Raw genomic sequence first — 18,385 nt, forward strand, 5'->3', positions numbered from 1 at the left:
CTGACCTTCTGTTCTTCATGTCTCCCTGCAGCCATATGTGTCGTTGTCTCAGCCAATGGCACCACCTAGTCCAAGCAACAGCACCCCTAACAGCAGCAGTGGGAGCACTGTAAATGACCAGCTGAGTAAAACCAACCTCTACATCCGGGGATTGCAGCCAAGCACTACCGACCAGGACCTAGTCAAGTTGTGTCAGTCGTAAGTTGGGGTACATAGGGGTAGGTCTCCAGGGACAGTACAGATTTGGTGATACTGGCTTCTTACCAGATACTCTTATCCTGAAATGCAATATTATCAATATTTTGCTTCTACCCCTATAGTTGCAAGGTTTCTCAGCAGCCCCTCTTAGAGAAATTCTACCTACTACCAATATATAAAACTTTTATGTGTTTCTCTGAGGAAAGCTGGATAGGGCTGACCTTTGAAGCCTAGTTAGTATATGACTTTGTTTCCAGCATGTACCCAGAACTGATGGTCTTAGTGGAAATATTCCTTTCCTTACACCTTGAATAGAAATGCTCAGTATCTCTGAAGATATTGATTAGTAGATAGTGAAAACCAGCAGTAGGGATAGAAGAAAGTGGGACTAGCCAATCGAATTATACACTTAGGAGAGTTTCTGCTGCTAGAGTTATTCTCAGTGACCCAGAGGAGCCCTCAAATTAGTGGATAAAGAAGAAAATGGAGAAAGAGTTGTCACTTGGCATCTACCCCCTAAAGATCTTTGGGGTTTCTTCAGCATAGATTTGAGTCATGAGGTGGAGACAACTACCATGGAATTAGCCCAATTAGGAAAGCTGGAAAAATTGCAAGAATGCAGAGAGGCCAGCTCAATTCCATTTGGCAGAAATATGTGTTTCAAATCATTTATATGGGGGACTGATTAGAGGCAGAAGTCTGGTGGGATGGTAATATTAATGGGGAAGGGGAAATCGAGTTTAGAAAGAAATAAAAATAGGAACCTTAGTCTGTGTAAATTTACCATCTTTTAAAACTCTATTGAAGTGCACAAATCAGAAGTGTTTATAGAACAGTGAATTTTCACAAGGTGAACACATCCTTGTAACAGTCCCTGGTAACCAGATCAAGAAATAGAACACTACCAGCTCTTCAGAAGCCCACCTCCCAGTGACAGTCTCTCCCCCACCTCCAAAGGTATCTACTGTTTGGCTTCTAAACGATTGATGTGGCTTGTTTGAACCTCATATAAATATAATGATATAGCACGTACCGTTTTATGTCTGGTTTCTTTTGTTCAATGTTGTTTGTGAGATTCATCCACATTGTTGCATATAGCAAAAATTTGTTCATTCTTATTGCTTTATAGAATTCCATCATAGGAATATACCACAACTTATTTACTTGTTCTGCTGTTGCTGGACATTTGAGTTGTTCCCAGTATGTGACTATTATGGATACAGATAGTGCTGCTATGAACTTGTACATGTCTTTTGGTGCATGTGAATAAGTATATACATTTATGTTGGGTATATACCTAGGAGTAAAATTACTAAATCATAGGATATACATTTGTTCAGCTTTTGTAGATACTAGTAAACAATTTTCTAAAGTGGTCAAAGTAACTCAAACTCCCATAACAGTATGAGTATGTGGCAGCTGTTCCAAATCCTGAAGAGGGAGAACATTCTCCCCTCAAAATGTAGTTGTATGCGGCATCAGAGGTACTCTATAAATCCCTTACTCTACTGAGGTAGTGGCTTTTGGAAGTTTGCTAGCACCAGGCTGCACAAAATCAGTCTCTAAAGGCTAGATGTGTGTATAAAATCTGAATCTGTTACCTCGGCTTACCTTGCTTTAGAAGGCTATTTAAATGGAACTCAGGGAACTTAGTCTAGGACTAGTAATTTTTTTGAGGGAATGGGAATTGGCAAAAATGTTGGTTTATGAGGGAAAAGAGTATCATATCAGTCTAGTTCCTTCATTTCTGCACCCTGTATTTCTTTTTTTATTTTTTTTGCGGTACGCGGGCCTCTCACTGCTGTGGCCTCTCCCGCTGCGGAGCACAGGCTCCGGACGCGCAGGCTCAGCGGCCATGGCTCACGGGCCTAGCCGCTCCGCGGCATGTGGGATCTTCCCGGACCGGGGCACAAACCCGTGTCTCCTGCATCGGCAGGCGGACTCTCAACCACTGCACCACCAGGGAAGCCCCACCGTGTATTTCTTGTACTAAATATAATGTGCTGCAAAAATCAATCCTCTCACTCCACAAGACAGAGAAAAAACTCAATTCTACTTCACTATACTTTTAGACTTTCATTTTGCCCTTCCCAATAGTTGCCTTACCTTCTGCTATGTCTGAAGGGATGAGAATAGTCAGGGTCAGCATATACAATAAGATGGAAGTAAGGAGCCCAGTAGGGGACCATAGAGAAGTAGGAATGAGGAAGGGAAAGAATAGGTGCTAGATGAGTTATGATGAAAGGGAAGCTGTGAAGAACTGGTGGGTGGAATCCTCATGGGTGTGTGAGCTGGGAGGGACACCTTTCTGTGAAGGGTGTTTCCCATGCATAGGACTTCCTGCCTTTGTCCCAGTTATCTCTCTAGGTTGTACGGGAAGTAAATGTTGCTGGATCCTAAGCCCTGGTGGGCAGGAAGGAGAGGCGTGGAGTCTGGAACTGGAACTCCTGGTTCTCTTGGAGGGGCTCCTTCGGAGGAGGAAGCTGCATGATCCAGCTGTTGCCAGCTGAAGTGGAAATTCTGACTCAAAGTCTCAGGCTGCTCAGACCACAGCAAGCTCCACCCTGGGGCCTCGATAGGGATAGCAGCATGTGTGTCCTCTGGCTTACAGTCTCTTGCATCCCTTCCTTTCCTAAATTTGGGAAAGAATCCAAGTATGTAGCCCTGAAGGGTTAGGTTCGCCACATCCATTCTGGCCTCCAGGGCATCGCCTGGCTTATTCTGTCTAATCCAGTGGGTCACAGAGCTCCTCTACAACAGTCAGTGAGAGGCTGCCAAGGAGCGAAACAAATACATCAATCATCATCTGTTCTTTAGGGATGGGGTGAGAGGAAAAGTAGAAAAAAATGCTTGTTTCAGGTATTCGTCTCAAATTCAGTCCCTGCCAACTGTTTTCAGTTAAATTTTATACTTCTGACTTTGTTAGTGATTTCTGTTCTGTCTCTCTAATATTTTCACCCTCCTGGGTGGAATGTAGAGACTTCTTTATAGTAGAACACTTCTAATATAATCCCTGACCTGTGATAGATACTCCACTGCTCAAGTTTGGGGAACTCCACATGAATCTGCTGCCAAAGTATAATTTTCAGAAGGTTGAGAAACATAACTCTGCTGCAGATACAGATGAACGCATGCCAGATATTTATTTTACTCATTAGTGAGCGAACTAGCAGGATGGTAAAATGGGTTCAAAGAGTATTTGAGGGACTGAGGAAAGAATGTTGGAATAAGATTACTAGGTTACAGAGAAAACTGGTTCATACCCTATAGGACTATAAAACAGTAACCTTTGGGATCATCTTTTCTAATGGACAGAAATTATTTGTATTTCTACTAGATAAAAATCTACAAATTAATATGTATCTTCACAAAATCTGGGCCCTCATCAGTAATAAATAGTAACTGAAACAAAGAAACATCCCCCTAGATAACAGAATATACTTTGAATGGGCCTTGTAGACAGTGTTCCAGAATGACATTGAAAGAATGTGCAATCCTCATTTTGCCTTATCGTCAAGTTTTGGATAATTTTCTTAACGCAGCTGTTGCATTTGCTTTTATGCCCACTCTCCTCCCTAATACACTGAAATCTTGACAATAAGAAATAGAAATCAGGGAATTCCTTGGCAGTCCAGTGGTCAGGACTCGGCGCTTTCACTGCTGGGGCCCTGGGTTTGATCCCTGGTTGGGGAACTAAAATCTCATAAGCTGTGAGGTGCAGCCAAAAAAAAAAGAAAAGAAATAGAAGTCTTAGAGATTAAAGCAGGAAAGAGCCATTTGGTTAAATGTTGAAGTCCCATGAATATAATAATAATATAATATAACATATAATAATAATAGCAGTTAAGAGTGTTCAGGTGTTTACATTTGGTAGACATTAGTACTTTATATTCATGCACTCATTTCATATTTCCAACAATCCTATCTCCATTTTACAGATGGTGAGACTGAGGCACAGAAAGTTTAAATGACTCGTCCAAGATCACACATAGCTATAAAGTGGCAGAACCAGGATTTGAACAAAAGCAGTTTGGCTCAAGTTGACCTTCACTCAGGGGGCCAGTGGAAGGGTGAAGAGTGGGGTGTCAGAGAAGAGAAACAGTTTTTCATGGGAGGAATGGTGTTTCTTCAAAGGAAGATAAATAACATCAAGGATTATTTTTAGTCCTCAAGGAATTCTAGCCAGAGCTCTGGCCTTACACACTGCTATGTGGACACCACCAAGCTTCTTTCCCAAAAAAAGACAGTAGTCTTTTTCTAACTAGTATCTGAGTCTTATTTGGGGAAGAAGAGAGAAATGTGTTGATAGTGTAGGGACTGCAGTTACCTTATTTCTTGTAGGTACCTTTGGGGAATAGGTTTATATGATAAGTGTGACGTTTTAAATTCATTTCTTCTTTGTTCTAAGGTTTGAGTAGGGACAGTTTTCCTAGTGGGAGTGAAGACAGGGCATGGATTCATCTAGATGTTTCAATCTCTGTCCTAGTCTAAATCCCTGTCCCCAGATTATCACTTTGCATTTTCTTCTCCCTTAGATATGGCAAGATTGTCTCCACTAAGGCCATACTGGACAAGACCACAAACAAATGCAAAGGTAAGAGAACAGCTGTTCTTGGTGGTGGAGAACAGCTGCTCTTGGTGGTGGAGAACAGCTGTAAGTGAGGCCATCCCTTGCCTTTGCCCTTTATTGCTGCAAGTCCCTGGTTTCCAGTGCCAGGGAGGAGTCTTCAGGGTTTTCAGGCTTAAAAGACTAGTAGGTATTTAGATTATTTGTGACCAGATAGCTAGAGCTGAAAATGCTGTTTTGGGGACTCAAGGCTAGAAGCCTGCACAGAGTGCCTTTGAGTCCCCTGGGCCTACTTTGGCTGTCATGTTTCCCTGGATTGGATGGTAGATATTCATTCATAGGTGAGTTTATTTCTACTTAGCAAAGCACTGTAAATGCCTTTTGTTTGTGGAGGTGGGTTGGGTTTGTTGGGGTTTTGAGCAATTCTAGGTGGGGATGGAAGAGTGGAAGGAGGGGAAAGGGCTGTACATTAGGGTGAGGAGGGGCTTCTTCCAGCAGGTGGCTGATGATCTGCTGTGGAGAGGCTGTATTTCCTACATGCCTAGCATTTCTGCGGGTGTGCCTAGAAAAGAGAAGGGGGTTCTTTTGGAAATAGAGGGGGCTGTGAATTATTAGAGGAGCCTAATTCTTGAAACCTAGGATTTCTTAGGGGAGAGGGAGGAAGGCAAGGATACCATAAAGACCTCATTGCCCTTGGCATTCTTAGCTATAAAGTAGACCATATCTCACAGGGTTTGAGGAGCACGTGGATAACCACCTGAAACCTCTTCATTTCTCTTCCTCCCTACCACTTCCATTGCGTGGATCATAACTCCTCCTCTGTTTCCTGAAAAGCCTGGGCCTCCTACCTCCCTCACACCCCCCACCTCCCAGTGATGCTGTTTCCCTGTTCCAGGCTATGGCTTTGTGGACTTTGACAGTCCTTCAGCAGCACAGAAAGCTGTAACAGCACTGAAAGCCAGTGGTGTGCAAGCACAGATGGCAAAGGTAAGGGTACTACCCCGTGTCTATTCCTCTGAGGGGTTGTAGTTAGCACCAAAGGCTTCCAGAGGTTTAAGAGCCATGCGGTTGATGGGCAAGGGCTATCTGCAGTGCTTTTTAATTTAGTTAGTTAGTTATTTAGTTATTTGGTTATGGCTGCATTGGGTCTTCGTTGCTGCGCGGGCTTTCTCTAGTTGTGTTGAGCGGGGGCTACTGTTTGTTGTGGTGCATGAGCTACTCATTTCAGTGGCTTCTCTTGTTGAGGAGCATGGGCTCTAGGCGCGTGGGCTTCAGTAGTTGTGGCTTCCGGGCCCTAGAGCACAGGTTCAGTAGTTGTGGCGCACGGGCTTTGTTGCTCTGCGGCATGTGGGATCTTCCCCGACCAGGGCTCGAACCCGTGTCCCCTGCATTGGCAGGCGGATTCTTAACCACTGCGCCACCAGGGAGGCCCTCTCCCACCTCTTCTTGAGAAAAGTCCTCTGACATTAGAGTGACTTTAGACTTCCTGTGAGACTAGAACTTTCAGGGCTCCGTGGTGACCCAGTGAGCTATACATCTGGCTCTTAGTGTAACCCTCAGCACATTGGCTTCCCTTTTCCCTTCTCTTCTCCTCCTGCTTTCCCTCCATCAGGGAGTGTACAGGCATTCCTACTAAGAGGAGTCTGCTGTGGCTGGAAGAGCGGAGTGGGGGGATTACCCAGAAAAATGCAGCCCGGGAAGCAAAGGCAGTCCAAGAGAATCCAGCCTCTGGGACAGGCTGTTGGGCTGTTGGATAGGAGAGAAGAGCGCTGCTCTGCCTAGTTCTTAAAGAGACAGCCAAAAACTTCATTGATGGCTTGTATTGTGGGCTTGTACAGTACTAGAAATATTAAATCTGTGGGTTTTCTTGGCCCGGACTCAGTTTATAACCCATGACCCATGATAGTGGGACCAGGTGTTACAAATCATTAAGATCCTCTTTGTTTATGTGCATGCCTCCCTGCTCTCTCTTTTCTGAGATGTCATTTTGTGGCTGCCCACTGAGGGTGGGAGAGGGTTAAGAGATATGAAATTCATTTTTTCGCTTCTATTTCCATAGCAACAGGAGCAGGACCCCACAAATTTATACATCTCAAACCTCCCGCTGTCAATGGATGAGCAAGAACTGGAGGGAATGCTGAAGCCCTTTGGCCAGGTTATTTCCACTAGAATCCTTCGAGACACCAGTGGGACCAGCAGAGGGGTTGGCTTTGCAAGGTGAGGGATGCCAAGAATGGGAAATGATGAGGTTAATAAGGAATGTCACTTAGAAAGTCACCAGAAAGTCTGTGCCCTGCTCCCCCCAGGACCAAACGATTAGTCGAAAGTACTTGACAGTAAATCAAAAGTTCATTTAATTTTAGGTCACAATACTCACAAACCTATTTTCTCCCAAATCTTTATCCTTTCCCCATTACTTTCTGCTATTCTAGCCTTTGTTTCTTTGATTCAGACCTAACCAGAATAAAATAATTCCATATCTTCTTATAGTTTACTATTTCTCATCCTATTATTTAATCTGTGAAATAAATATTAATTCTCCATTTTATAGAAAAGGAAACCAAAATTCCCAATATGAAGTGATTTGCCCAAAGGTCTCACAGGAGCAGAGCCCTTATCCTTCTGGCTTCAGGATCAGCAGGATGAAATGGAAGATTTGGTACCTTTTCAGATCTGTTGAGAGTCGTAGATTCTAGAACCAGCTCTGCTACTAACTGCCCATGCGATATCAGATCTTTATGAGCCTTGGTTTACTCTGTGAAGTAGAGATTTAGATGAGTGATTTTCTTCAGGTGTTCCCTAGAGCTGCAGAGTTTTTCAGGGCACCTTCTTCTGAGCTTAGGGTCACTATTGCAGGGCTTCAGCCTCTTCTAGCCGACTTAGGAAATGGTTCTGCTTTTATTTAAGATTTTGCTTGAAAGGAGATTCTGTTGCCTTTCTAAAAAGTTTGAAAAGTATTGGAGTAAGTGATCTAAAAGTCCCTTTTTCTTTTATAATATCTTCTCTGGTCCAAGAACATTCCTTTACTCTAGAGTGTTTTAGACCTTGAGAACAAGGAATAGGACCTTTTCCCTATAGCCAACTCAATCTTGGTGGCACCACCTGCTGGCAATCCCAAGTATAACTAAAGGGGAGTTTCTAAAGTTTGTGATCATCAAACTTTTTTGCTCCATACTCTTAAAGCAAAAGCTCCAGTTCATGGCACCTTAGTTGTCTCGATAATTTTTTAGCCCTAGACAAAAGAAATACTTAACAATTCGCTTTATTAAGTAATTAAATGGTCTAGACAATTCAAAAAGTGTTTAATAAATATCTTAACAACTTTGTAGTTATTTGAAAAATACATTGAAAGAGAAAATATTTTTATTTCATTCTTAAATAACTATACTTTCTAGTGAATGTGTGCCTGTTGGACACTACACAACTTCTCAAACCTTGGAATCAGATTGGACACTTACACCCTCATTTCCTGTTACACATTAGTTTTCTTATGGTACTTGCTTTTGTCATAGCAACCACTGAAAAACCAGCTTTGCAAAAATATGTTATCTAAAGGATTGTAGGGTGATCTAATGTTGAAATGATGAACTGTTTAGAGTTAGTCGTCTTTACAGTAGATATCCAATAGGTATTGCTGTATTTTCTTCAGAAAGTTAAAATATCCCTTGTTGTGCCTCTGTGAGCTCATCACAATGGCCCAGGGTGCCTCAAAGCCCAGTGTGGGAAATATGGCTTTGAAAACTTAAAAAACTATGAAATCTCTTGCATGTTTCTACATTAATACCTACAGATTTTCTTCATACATTTAGATTCTTGCAAAGTATAATTTCCAGCAATTTATAAATATTGACATTTTAAATAAAACTGTCATATCATTTAAAAATGTATCTAAATGAGATCTAAATGTCATAGCAATTTAATACACAAAATCATTTTAAAAATTCCTAGGGCATTTTTTTTAAAGTCATAACTCTTACACCATTCTTATAATGTTCTGTTTTTCTTCTTGATCTTGTATTTCCATTGTATTTCCCTACAGAATTGTATTCTAGTGTAAAATACTTTTTTATAGTTGAAAGTCTTTGTATGAATCATTGTTATACTTCTCTGCAATGAAAATATGTATATAAATTTTTTTCCTGTGGCCCTGAGTCTATATGCATTAATCCATAAGAAAATTATCTTCATAATTAGTTCACAGTTGCCCCAAACAACATAAATATATTAAAATGTTGATACAAAATTGTTTCATATAAAGTAAATTTTATTGGAAATGCTCCTTTTAGATTTATATAATTAGATCATGTAGCCATCAGTGAATATTGTTTATTGCTGTAACAAGACTGAGTTTAGTACCAGCTCTGTTCCTGTGTTTTGTTTTCATGGTGAGGAACCTTGTTCACATAAATAAGTAAATGGGAATGGAAAGAGTTTTGCTAAAATAGGAATTCTTTGAATTCCTTCTGAATTATATGCCAAGACCAGGGTGATCTATCATCCAAAATGACTTTTTTATGTGTCAGTTGACAACTTGTTGAGTCCTCTAGCTTGTGGGAAGGAAGAATTGGAAACATCTGACTTAACAAAAAGATTTGTAACTTAGTCCTCCATGCCTTGTGTTGAGCTTTGGGATGAGTTCGAAGTATATTGAGAAGAGTGGTTGTAAGAGGGGACTTCAGCCTTGATCATTAGTGATCACAAGCTCTCCCTCAGGCACATCAGTTTTAGGAAAGAGTTTATGAGGAAGCTGAGGTCCTGAAAGTGATTCTCTTAAAACCCTCCATGCCTGCTCACCCTTTTGAAAGACTAAGGAGTAGGAGTAACCAACTCAACACTTTTTGCTCTAGGACACCTAAGGTTATTTTCTCTAAAAGTTTCCATTTGAGGCCTTTTTTAGTAACTGCCTTCATAGGAATGGTTCATATCTTTAGTGGTTATTGGCATAGAAAATATACTGAGACTTACTTTAAATATGGAAAGAGGGGAAGATACTGTACCCTGTATTATATAGATCTTTATCATTTTAAAACACATTTATATGCATTATCTCATTTGATCTATACAGCCCTGTGTAATAAGGTAGATGGAGATTTGAAGCAGAAATGAGGAATGAGTCAGAAGGGTTTTTGTGCATTTTCTAACTCACAGAGACTTTGAGCGGTGAACGGGTGCTGGAATCTAGATTTTCTGATTTTTACTCAGTCCTCTTTCCCCAACAAGACACTTTAACTCAGTAGTTCCTAACATTGTTTTTTCTATCACTCTGGACCATAAACCCTGTCTTAATACTCTTTCCTCCCACAGACTCATGAAATCTTTTTTTTTCTCCCATTTTTCAAAAAAAGTTGAAGTATAGTTGAATTACAATATTGTGTTAGTTTCTGGTATACAGCAAAGTGATTTATATATGTATCCTTTTTCATATATATGTATACATATGTGTTTATATGTATATATAGATAATATATGTATACATATACATATATATTCTTTTTCACGTTCTTTTCCATTATGATTTGTCACAGGATATTTAATATAGTTCCCTGTGCTATACAGTAGGACATTGTTGTTTATCTGTATTATATATATTAGTTTGTATCTGCTTACCCCAAACTCCTAATTTATCCCTCCCTGCCCCGACTCATGAAATCTTAATGATGTTATCAGTAGCTATTTAGACCTTGATAATTATAACCAGAAGCAAAAAATAAATATTGGCAAATTCTTAGCTTGTACAGTTTTATCAAAGTGAGGGAAGAGGGGAACCCCTGGTGGTCCAGTGGTTAGGACTCGGCACTTTCACTGCTGTGGTCTGGGTTCAGTCCCTGGTTGGGGAAGTAATATTCCACAAGCTGCACAGCGTGGCAAAAAAAAAAAAAAAAGTGAGGGAACAATTTCCATTAGGAATTTTGTAATAAAAAATAATGGTAACAGCATTGTATTCTTATTTAGGGACCCAGACACAACACTAGGTCCATCTATCAGTGTCTTCTTTGGAATATTCATGGTTTGAAGACCTCCATTATTCCTTTCAGGACCCCTATAGGAGCCAGTTGAGAAAACCTTCATTAGAAGCTGGGGTTGCCTCTTTAAGATACCTTGACTTTGTGTGGAGGAAACTCTGTATTTCTGTAGCGACAACTTTTGGAGCATTTGTGGGGCTGGGAACTTAGAGTTTTCTCTTCGAGTATAAGGAGAGTACAGATCCTGGAGAAGGTAGACCCTAACTCCTCTTGTGCTCCTTAGGATGGAGTCCACAGAGAAGTGTGAAGCCATCATCACCCACTTTAATGGAAAATATATTAAGACACCCCCTGGAGTACCAGGTGAGGCATCTGGGAATCAGGCTGAGAGGGCCACAGGTTATGACTTCCTGTGAAGATTCTGGAGGATTTTTGCATGAGTGAGTGGACTAAGTGAGGTGGGACTCAGCTGCCTGTCTGCTTTCTCTCTTGGCAGCCCCATCTGATCCCTTGCTTTGCAAATTTGCTGATGGGGGTCCAAAGAAACGACAGAACCAAGGAAAATTTATGCAAAATGGACGGGCCTGGCCAAGGAATGGAGACATGGTAAGAGGCCCTCTAGGAGACAGGAATACTAAGGACATTAAAATGTAATGGATGGGGCTTCCCTGGCGGTCCGCCGGTTGGGACTCCGTGCTTCCACTGCAGGGGGCACAGGTTCTATCCCTGGTTGGGGAACTAAGATCCTGCATGCCAAGCAAAGCGGCCAAAAAAAAAAAAAAAAGAAAAAGTGGAATGGAAATTTCCATGGCCTGATTTCTGTGGTAAACTTGAGAGCTACAGTATGTAACAGAGATGCTGGCTGCTTAACATGCTCTTCAGCGTGGATCTTGAATGGAATTTTGCATCCTGCACAACCAGAAAAACCCTGGAACAGTTGTAGTGGGATTAGTTCAGACTTCATTTTTAATCAGTTGAACCAAATACGTCCTCAGCCTTGAAATTCTGGGCTTGTTCCTGTTCTCACTAAGGGCTCACAATGTGCGTGCTGTGTTCTTTCTTTATAGGGTGGTATGGCCTTGACCTATGACCCCACCACAGCTCTTCAGAATGGGTAAGGGTGTTTTCTGTAAACAGGCCACCTGAAAATGACAGAGGCCTGTGTCCAGGCACTCGGATGTTTCATCTTGATATTTAAAGAGTAGTCAGTGGTGGGACTTCCCTGGTGGCACAGTGGTTAAGAATCCGCCTGCCAATGCAGGGGACACAGTTTCGATCCCTGGTCCGGGAAGATCCCATATGCTGCGGAGCAACTAAGCCCATGCGCCACAACTACTGAGCCTGCCCTCTACCGCCCACGAGCCACAACTGCTGAGTCTGCGTGCCACAACTACTGAAGCCCACACGACCAGACCCATGCTCCACAACAAAGAGAAGCCACCACAATGAGAAGCCCACACACCGCAACGAAGAGTAGCCCCTGCTCACAGCAACTAGAGCCCGCACACAGCAACAAAGACCCAACGCAGCCAAAAATTAAATAAACTTATTTAAAAAAAAAAAGAGTAGTTAGTGGGAAGTGGCTGTGTCTATCAGTGGGGGCCCTTGCCTTGTAGTTTCCTGTGACTCCTTACTGATGAGGTCCCTTCCTACAGGTTTTACCCAGCTCCTTATAACATCACCCCCAACAGGATGCTTGCTCAGTCTGCACTGTCCCCGTATCTTCCATCTCCTGTGTCTTCATATCAGGTATGTTGTCTTCATATCAGGTACGTTCATGCCCAGAAAAGGGTGTGGTGGTTTTCCCTACCATTGTGTTTTAGGCTGGGAACTACTTGTTGTTCTTTTGTTTTTTCCTTTATACATACTATACACAAATAGTTTTACATAAAAGCATAACATGTGATCACACTACATGTATATAGACTGTTGTAGAAGCATCCTTTTACTCTCCACCACTCCACAAGCAAACCCATGTTAATTTCCTACTAGTTTCCATATTTTTTGTTATCTGCATATACACATAAGTATAGGGTTTTGGAAGTCATTGTTTATGTTACAGAAATTTTCCATATTAAATATATATTTTTACACTTTACTCTTCTCATTTAAACCAGTGATTCTCAAAGTGTGGTCCCTGGACCAGCAATATCAGCACTACCTGGGGATTTTTAGAAACACAAATTCTTGGACTCCACCGCAGATTCACAGGAACTCTGGGGACGGGTCCTACCAATCTGAGTTTTAACAAGCCCTCCAGGTAGTTCTTATGCAGCTCTGTTCTAATTATTTCCTTTTTAATAGTAACATATTTTATGCTGCACATATACCAGAATTCTTCCACTATACCCCAGTGAAAGGCATTCTTTGGATTTCAGTTTTTATCTGGTGCAAATAATGCTCTAGTAAACATCCTTTTGCCTATATCCTCACATATGAGTGCTTTTGTTTCTGGGGGCTAGAGTCTGAGGGGTGAGGTTGTTAGGTTGAATAATACACGGACTTTCAGTTTTATAGATGTTACCAGATTGCTTTCCACAGAGACTGTGCCAATTCACATTCCACTGGCAACATATGAGAGTACCCATTTCCCTCCAGCCAGAGGTGACATTGCTCTTTTAAAATTTTTTTCTATCCTGATAGATGTAAAGTACATTGTTACTTTAATTTGCACTTCCCTGACTGCAGCTGAGTTTAAGCATTTTTTTGGTCATATTTTTATTTGCTCTTCATATACTTGGTCCTTTTTCCTGTTTGACTATTTGTTCTTTTCCCATCAACTTATAAAAACTATCAGTATTATTGGGACTTCCCTGGTGGTCCAGTGGTTAAGATTCTGTGCTCCCAAAGCAGGGGGCATGGGTTTGATCCCTGGTCGGGGAACTAAGATCCCACAAGCCACACGGGGCAGCCAAAAAAAAAAAAAAAACTGTCAATATTATAAGTACTGATCTTCTGAATGTTATCTTTGTTACAAGTTTTTTTTTCCAAATTTAATTGTTTTCCGTTGACTTTATGGTCCTCAAACTTCAGCTGTGCATCAGAATCACTTATTAAACCTAGGTTACTGGGCACCACAGCAAGAATTTCTGATTCAGCAAGTCTAGGGTGAGAGGCAAGAATTTGTATTTCTAACAAGTTCCCAGATGCTGCTCCTGCTTCTGCTGCTGATCTGGGGACCATACTTTGGGAATCACTAGTTTTTGCCATACAAAAGTTTTAAAATTTGTGTATAGTTAAATATGTCTGCTTTTTTACTTACAGCTTTTGCATTTCTTGTCTTAATTTAAAAGGTCTTTCCAGTCCCTATATTGTACATATGGTCCCCAAGATGTATTTCATTGTTTTACATTTAAATGTATAATAACCAGGAATTTATTTTTGTATATGACATAAGATAGGAGTTCTATTGTATTTCCTTCAAAATGTTCACCAGTTATCCTAGCACCAAATTATTAAATAATCCATCCTTTTCCCACTGAATTGAAATGCCACCTTTGTCATATAGTAAACACTGGAATCTTTTTCTGTATCCTTTATTCTCTTCCAGTGATCATTGTGTCTCTTCCTATTTCAATAATTATTGATTTGATTACAGTGGCTTTCATAGTATGTTCTAATATTTGATAAGACAAAACCTTCTCCACTCTTTCATACTTTTCTTTGCTATGTTTTGGCATTTATTCTTCTGTATAAGTTTATGATCATTTTATCTAATTTTTAAAAATCTGTGAGGGAGAATTTTAATTGGAATTACATTAGATCTATATATTAAAGAGGATTGACTTCTTAAAAAGTACTAAGTCTTTTCACCTAAAATATGGTATTTCTTTTTATGTTCTCAAAGTTTTATGTCCTTCAATAAGATCTTAGTTTTATTTATGTAGGTCTTATGTTTTTCTTGTTAAATATACTTCTAAGTGTTCTGTAATTTTTATAAGCATTTCTAGATGCTTATTGATACACTGAGAAGTTACTAATTTATGTTCATCTATCTTGTATACTGCTCACTTACCAAATCCTCTTATTACTACTAGTTTTTTTTTTTTACTTAAATCTCTTAGGTTTTCTAGGTATACAGTTATATCATTGATGCAAAATAATAGTTCTCTCCTCCTTTTCAATTTTATGCCAACTGTGTTCTTATCCAATTGTATTTATTTGACCCCACTACCTAATAGGTTACTATAATTGCAATGGTTTTAATATTTCTCTGTTTGGGTTAAGGTTTGCAGATAGTTTTTGGTAATAGCCTTTAATATATGTAAGTAGTTTCTTTCTAGTCTCTATTTTACTTTGTGGTTTTTTTTTTGTTTTTTTTTTTTTACGGTACGCGGGCCTCTCACTGTTGTGGCTTCTCCCATTGCGGAGCACAGGCTCTGGACACACAGGTTCAGTGGCCATGGCTCACGGGCCCAGCCGCTCCGCAGCATGTGGGATATTCCCGGACCAGGGCACGAACCCGTGTCCCCTGCATCGGCAGGCGGACTCTCAACCACTGCGCCACCAGGGAAGCCCTGTGGTATTTTTTAAAATTTATTTTCTGGTCGCACCTCGGGGCTTGTGTGATCTTAGCTCCCCGATCAGGGATTGAACCCGGGCCGCGGCAGTGAAAGCGCTGAGTCATAACCACTGGACCGCCAGGGAATTCCCTACTTTGTGATTTTTTTTAAAAAGTAAATGGCTGCTGAATTTTCTAAAATGTCTTTTCAGCATCTAATATTACACTATGGCTTTTTTTCTTCAATTTTGACTTATGTTTGTAGAGCTTCTGATCTTGAACAATCCTTATATTTGTGGAATAAACCTACTTGTCTATCAAGATGCATTTCTAGCTTCTCGTTGCTTTTTTTAATTTTAAAATTCAGATATAATTTACAGACGATAAAATTCATCCTCTTAAAGTGTACAAGTCAGTATTTTTTAGTATATTTATAGAATTATGCAACTGTCCCCATTATCTAATTCCAGAACACTTTCATCACCTCAGAAAGAAGCTGTGTACCCATTAGTATTTATTCCCCATTTGCCCTTACCCCTAGCCCGTGGCAATGACCAATATACTTTCTACGTCTATAGATGTGCCTGTTCTGAACATTGCATATAAATGGAAGCATACAGTCTATGTCTTTTGTGTCTGGCTTCTTTCTCTTAGCATGTTTTCAAAGTTTATTCATGTGTAGCATGTATCAGTACTTCATTCTTTTTTATGACTGAATCACATTCCATTTTACGGATATGCCACATTTTGTTATCCAGTTATCAGTTGATGGCCATTTGAGTTGTTTCCACCTTTTGGCTATTATGAATAATGCTGCTCTGAACTATTGTGCACAGTTTTGTGTGGACATATGTTTTCATTTCTCCAGGGTATATACCTAGGAGTGAAATTGCTGGGTTACATAGTAACTCTATGTTTAACTTTTTGAGGAACTGCTAAACTGTTTTCCAAAGCCCCTGTACCATTTTACATCCCCACCTGCAGTGTATAACATTTGTTATTGTGTCCTTTTTTAATTATAGCCATCCTGGTGGGTATGAAGTGGTGTCTCATTGTGGCTTTGATTTGCATTTCCCTAGTGACTAATGTTGAACCTGTTTCGTGTGCATGTTGGCCATTTGTGTATCTTAGAGAAATATCTACTCAAATTTGTAGCCCAGTTTAAAATTGGATTACTTGAAGTGTAAGAGTTGTTAATATTTTTTAAACAGTTTATTCTTAATATTTACAGTTTCTGGGGGGGCACACTCCAACCTTATGTGGGTTTTGCTGAACATTATCAGATCATTGGGCGAAATAATAGTCTCTAGGCAATTAACATTGTTGTTTGTTTATTTTCGCTTGCATTAGAGAGTAACTCAGACATCTCCTCTACAAGTACCTAACCTGTCTTGGATGCACCACCAGTCATACCTCATGCAGCCTTCAGTGAGTGTTCAGAAGTGGGCAAAAGCCAAAGAGGCAATTTGATGTAAAGAAACACAGTGGGATTTGATGAAATGAGATAAGGGTGTGAGTTCTGGCTCAGTCGCTTGTGTAACCCAGGTGTTTGACCTTAAATTCTGTGAGTTTGCTATTCTTAGACAAGGATCCCTCCAGATTGATGGGCAGTGCCTGTTCCTGCTACATAGCTGGGTCGTTGCTCACCTATCATTTCCCAGGATTTTTAAATGTCTGTCTTCAGTGGTTCTGGTAGCCATGAATCACCACTTCAGGCAGCCTCATAGGATGCTGCCAACTAACCCTGTCCTTTGTTGCTGCTTCTAGGGTTCAGTTCTGACACCAGGAATGGATCATCCTATTTCTCTCCAGCCTGCCTCCATGATGGGACCTCTTACCCAGCAACTGGGCCACCTCTCGCTCAGCAGCACGGGCACAGTAAAGCAGGATATTTTTTTATTATAAAGAATACCTATGTAGTACTCTTAGGTTTAAATACTCTTGAATAAGGATGGGAATCACTTCAGTGTCATCGAGGGCACACTCAGAAAAGGCGATAAACTAAAAAGATAATAATCCGTGAGCTAGGAATACAGCCATTCTGCTGTTTAGCTCATTCATTTTAACTGATTCCTACTCATGCAACTAAATAAATGGTGTTCCTACCTACATAATAGTTTATCTAGTTCATACACTTTCCTAGAAGTCTTTATCAAAGTAGTAACAGGAAGAACGGGTGAAGCTCATTAGTTTTCTTGTAGGTCAGATGCATTCTGATTTGTTCAGGAGGGCTTAAAGCAGAGAAGGCGTTGAGAAAAAGCAGAAGACAGGAAAGAGGAGGAAAAGGTAGTCATGTACGTAGAAGCCTCTCTAAGCCAGTGTACTTTAGAGTCACCTGAAGTGCTTTTAAAAAGCACAATTAGGACAATTAAATTAGAATCTCTGGGGACAGAACAATAGGCACTGGTAGTTTTTACAGCTCCCCAGGTGCTTTAAATGTAGCCAAGAATCACTGCTCTAAGCCTATTGATGTATCTCATTCCAGTATATGCCAACAGCTGCAGCTATGCAAGGAGCGTACATCTCCCAGTACACCCCTGTGCCTTCTTCCAGTGTTTCAGTTGAGGTAAGAGCTTTATAATCTCTTTGGATTGAAGATTGGAAAATGAACAGAGGCAGATTTTCCCCTGATCAAAATCTTCCTCTCACAGTGATGCTGATTCTGTGTTCACAAATAGCTGGTAGGGATGTGAAGAATGTAGGAAGGAAAGACTTAGTTTGTATCTTTGAATGAGGCCCTTCCTCTCATTTGGCAGACGGTAGTTAATCCCAGGATGCTGGCTTGTATCGACTAGTGGGTCCTGGGAAGAGGATGGGTTGCTCTAAACGTTGGGGAAGTGATGCTCTGAGTGTGCGTGTGTGTGTGTGTGTGTGTGTGTTTGTGTATGTGCACTCACACAGGTGTGTGGGAATGGGTTGGTTGGGGAGGACATGCAACTTAGCTAGGCTGCTTCAGTGGGAGGTGAGGAAAGGATGCACAAGGTGACTCTCCTGCCTTGGCTGTGGTACAGGAGAGCGGCAGCCAGCAAAATCAAGTGACGGTGGATGCTCCCTCAGACCATGGGGTCTATTCTTTCCAGTTCAACAAGTAACAGTGGTAAGAATCACATACTGAGGGGCGGGGTGGGCTGAGCAGCCTGAAATCACACTCTCATG

The 18,385-nt window shown here is 40.8% G+C and overlaps 1 protein-coding gene across 5 annotated transcripts in view; it reads left to right on the forward strand.

Annotated features, from left to right (window-relative positions):
• RBMS2 (RNA binding motif single stranded interacting protein 2) overlaps positions 1-18,385 on the forward strand; it is a 104,190-nt gene that overhangs the window by 85,432 nt on the left and 373 nt on the right. For all 5 annotated transcript variants that reach the window (XM_049694483.1, XM_033436015.2, XM_049694484.1 and 2 more), the window contains 12 exons: positions 32-198; positions 4,734-4,792; positions 5,661-5,752; positions 6,825-6,982; positions 11,012-11,091; positions 11,225-11,334; positions 11,796-11,842; positions 12,384-12,477; positions 16,580-16,657; positions 16,997-17,107; positions 17,715-17,795; positions 18,241-18,326. In XM_049694483.1, the coding sequence (XP_049550440.1) occupies positions 56-198; positions 4,734-4,792; positions 5,661-5,752; positions 6,825-6,982; positions 11,012-11,091; positions 11,225-11,334; positions 11,796-11,842; positions 12,384-12,477; positions 16,580-16,657; positions 16,997-17,107; positions 17,715-17,795; positions 18,241-18,321 (1,134 nt within the window). In that variant the 5' untranslated portion in view covers positions 32-55 and the 3' untranslated portion in view covers positions 18,322-18,326. The remainder of the gene's footprint in view (positions 1-31; positions 199-4,733; positions 4,793-5,660; positions 5,753-6,824; positions 6,983-11,011; positions 11,092-11,224; positions 11,335-11,795; positions 11,843-12,383; positions 12,478-16,579; positions 16,658-16,996; positions 17,108-17,714; positions 17,796-18,240; positions 18,327-18,385) is intronic.

This window comes from Orcinus orca, chromosome 11 (assembly GCF_937001465.1).
Source record: "Orcinus orca chromosome 11, mOrcOrc1.1, whole genome shotgun sequence".
In the NCBI taxonomy this organism is placed as follows: Eukaryota; Metazoa; Chordata; class Mammalia; order Artiodactyla; family Delphinidae; genus Orcinus; species Orcinus orca.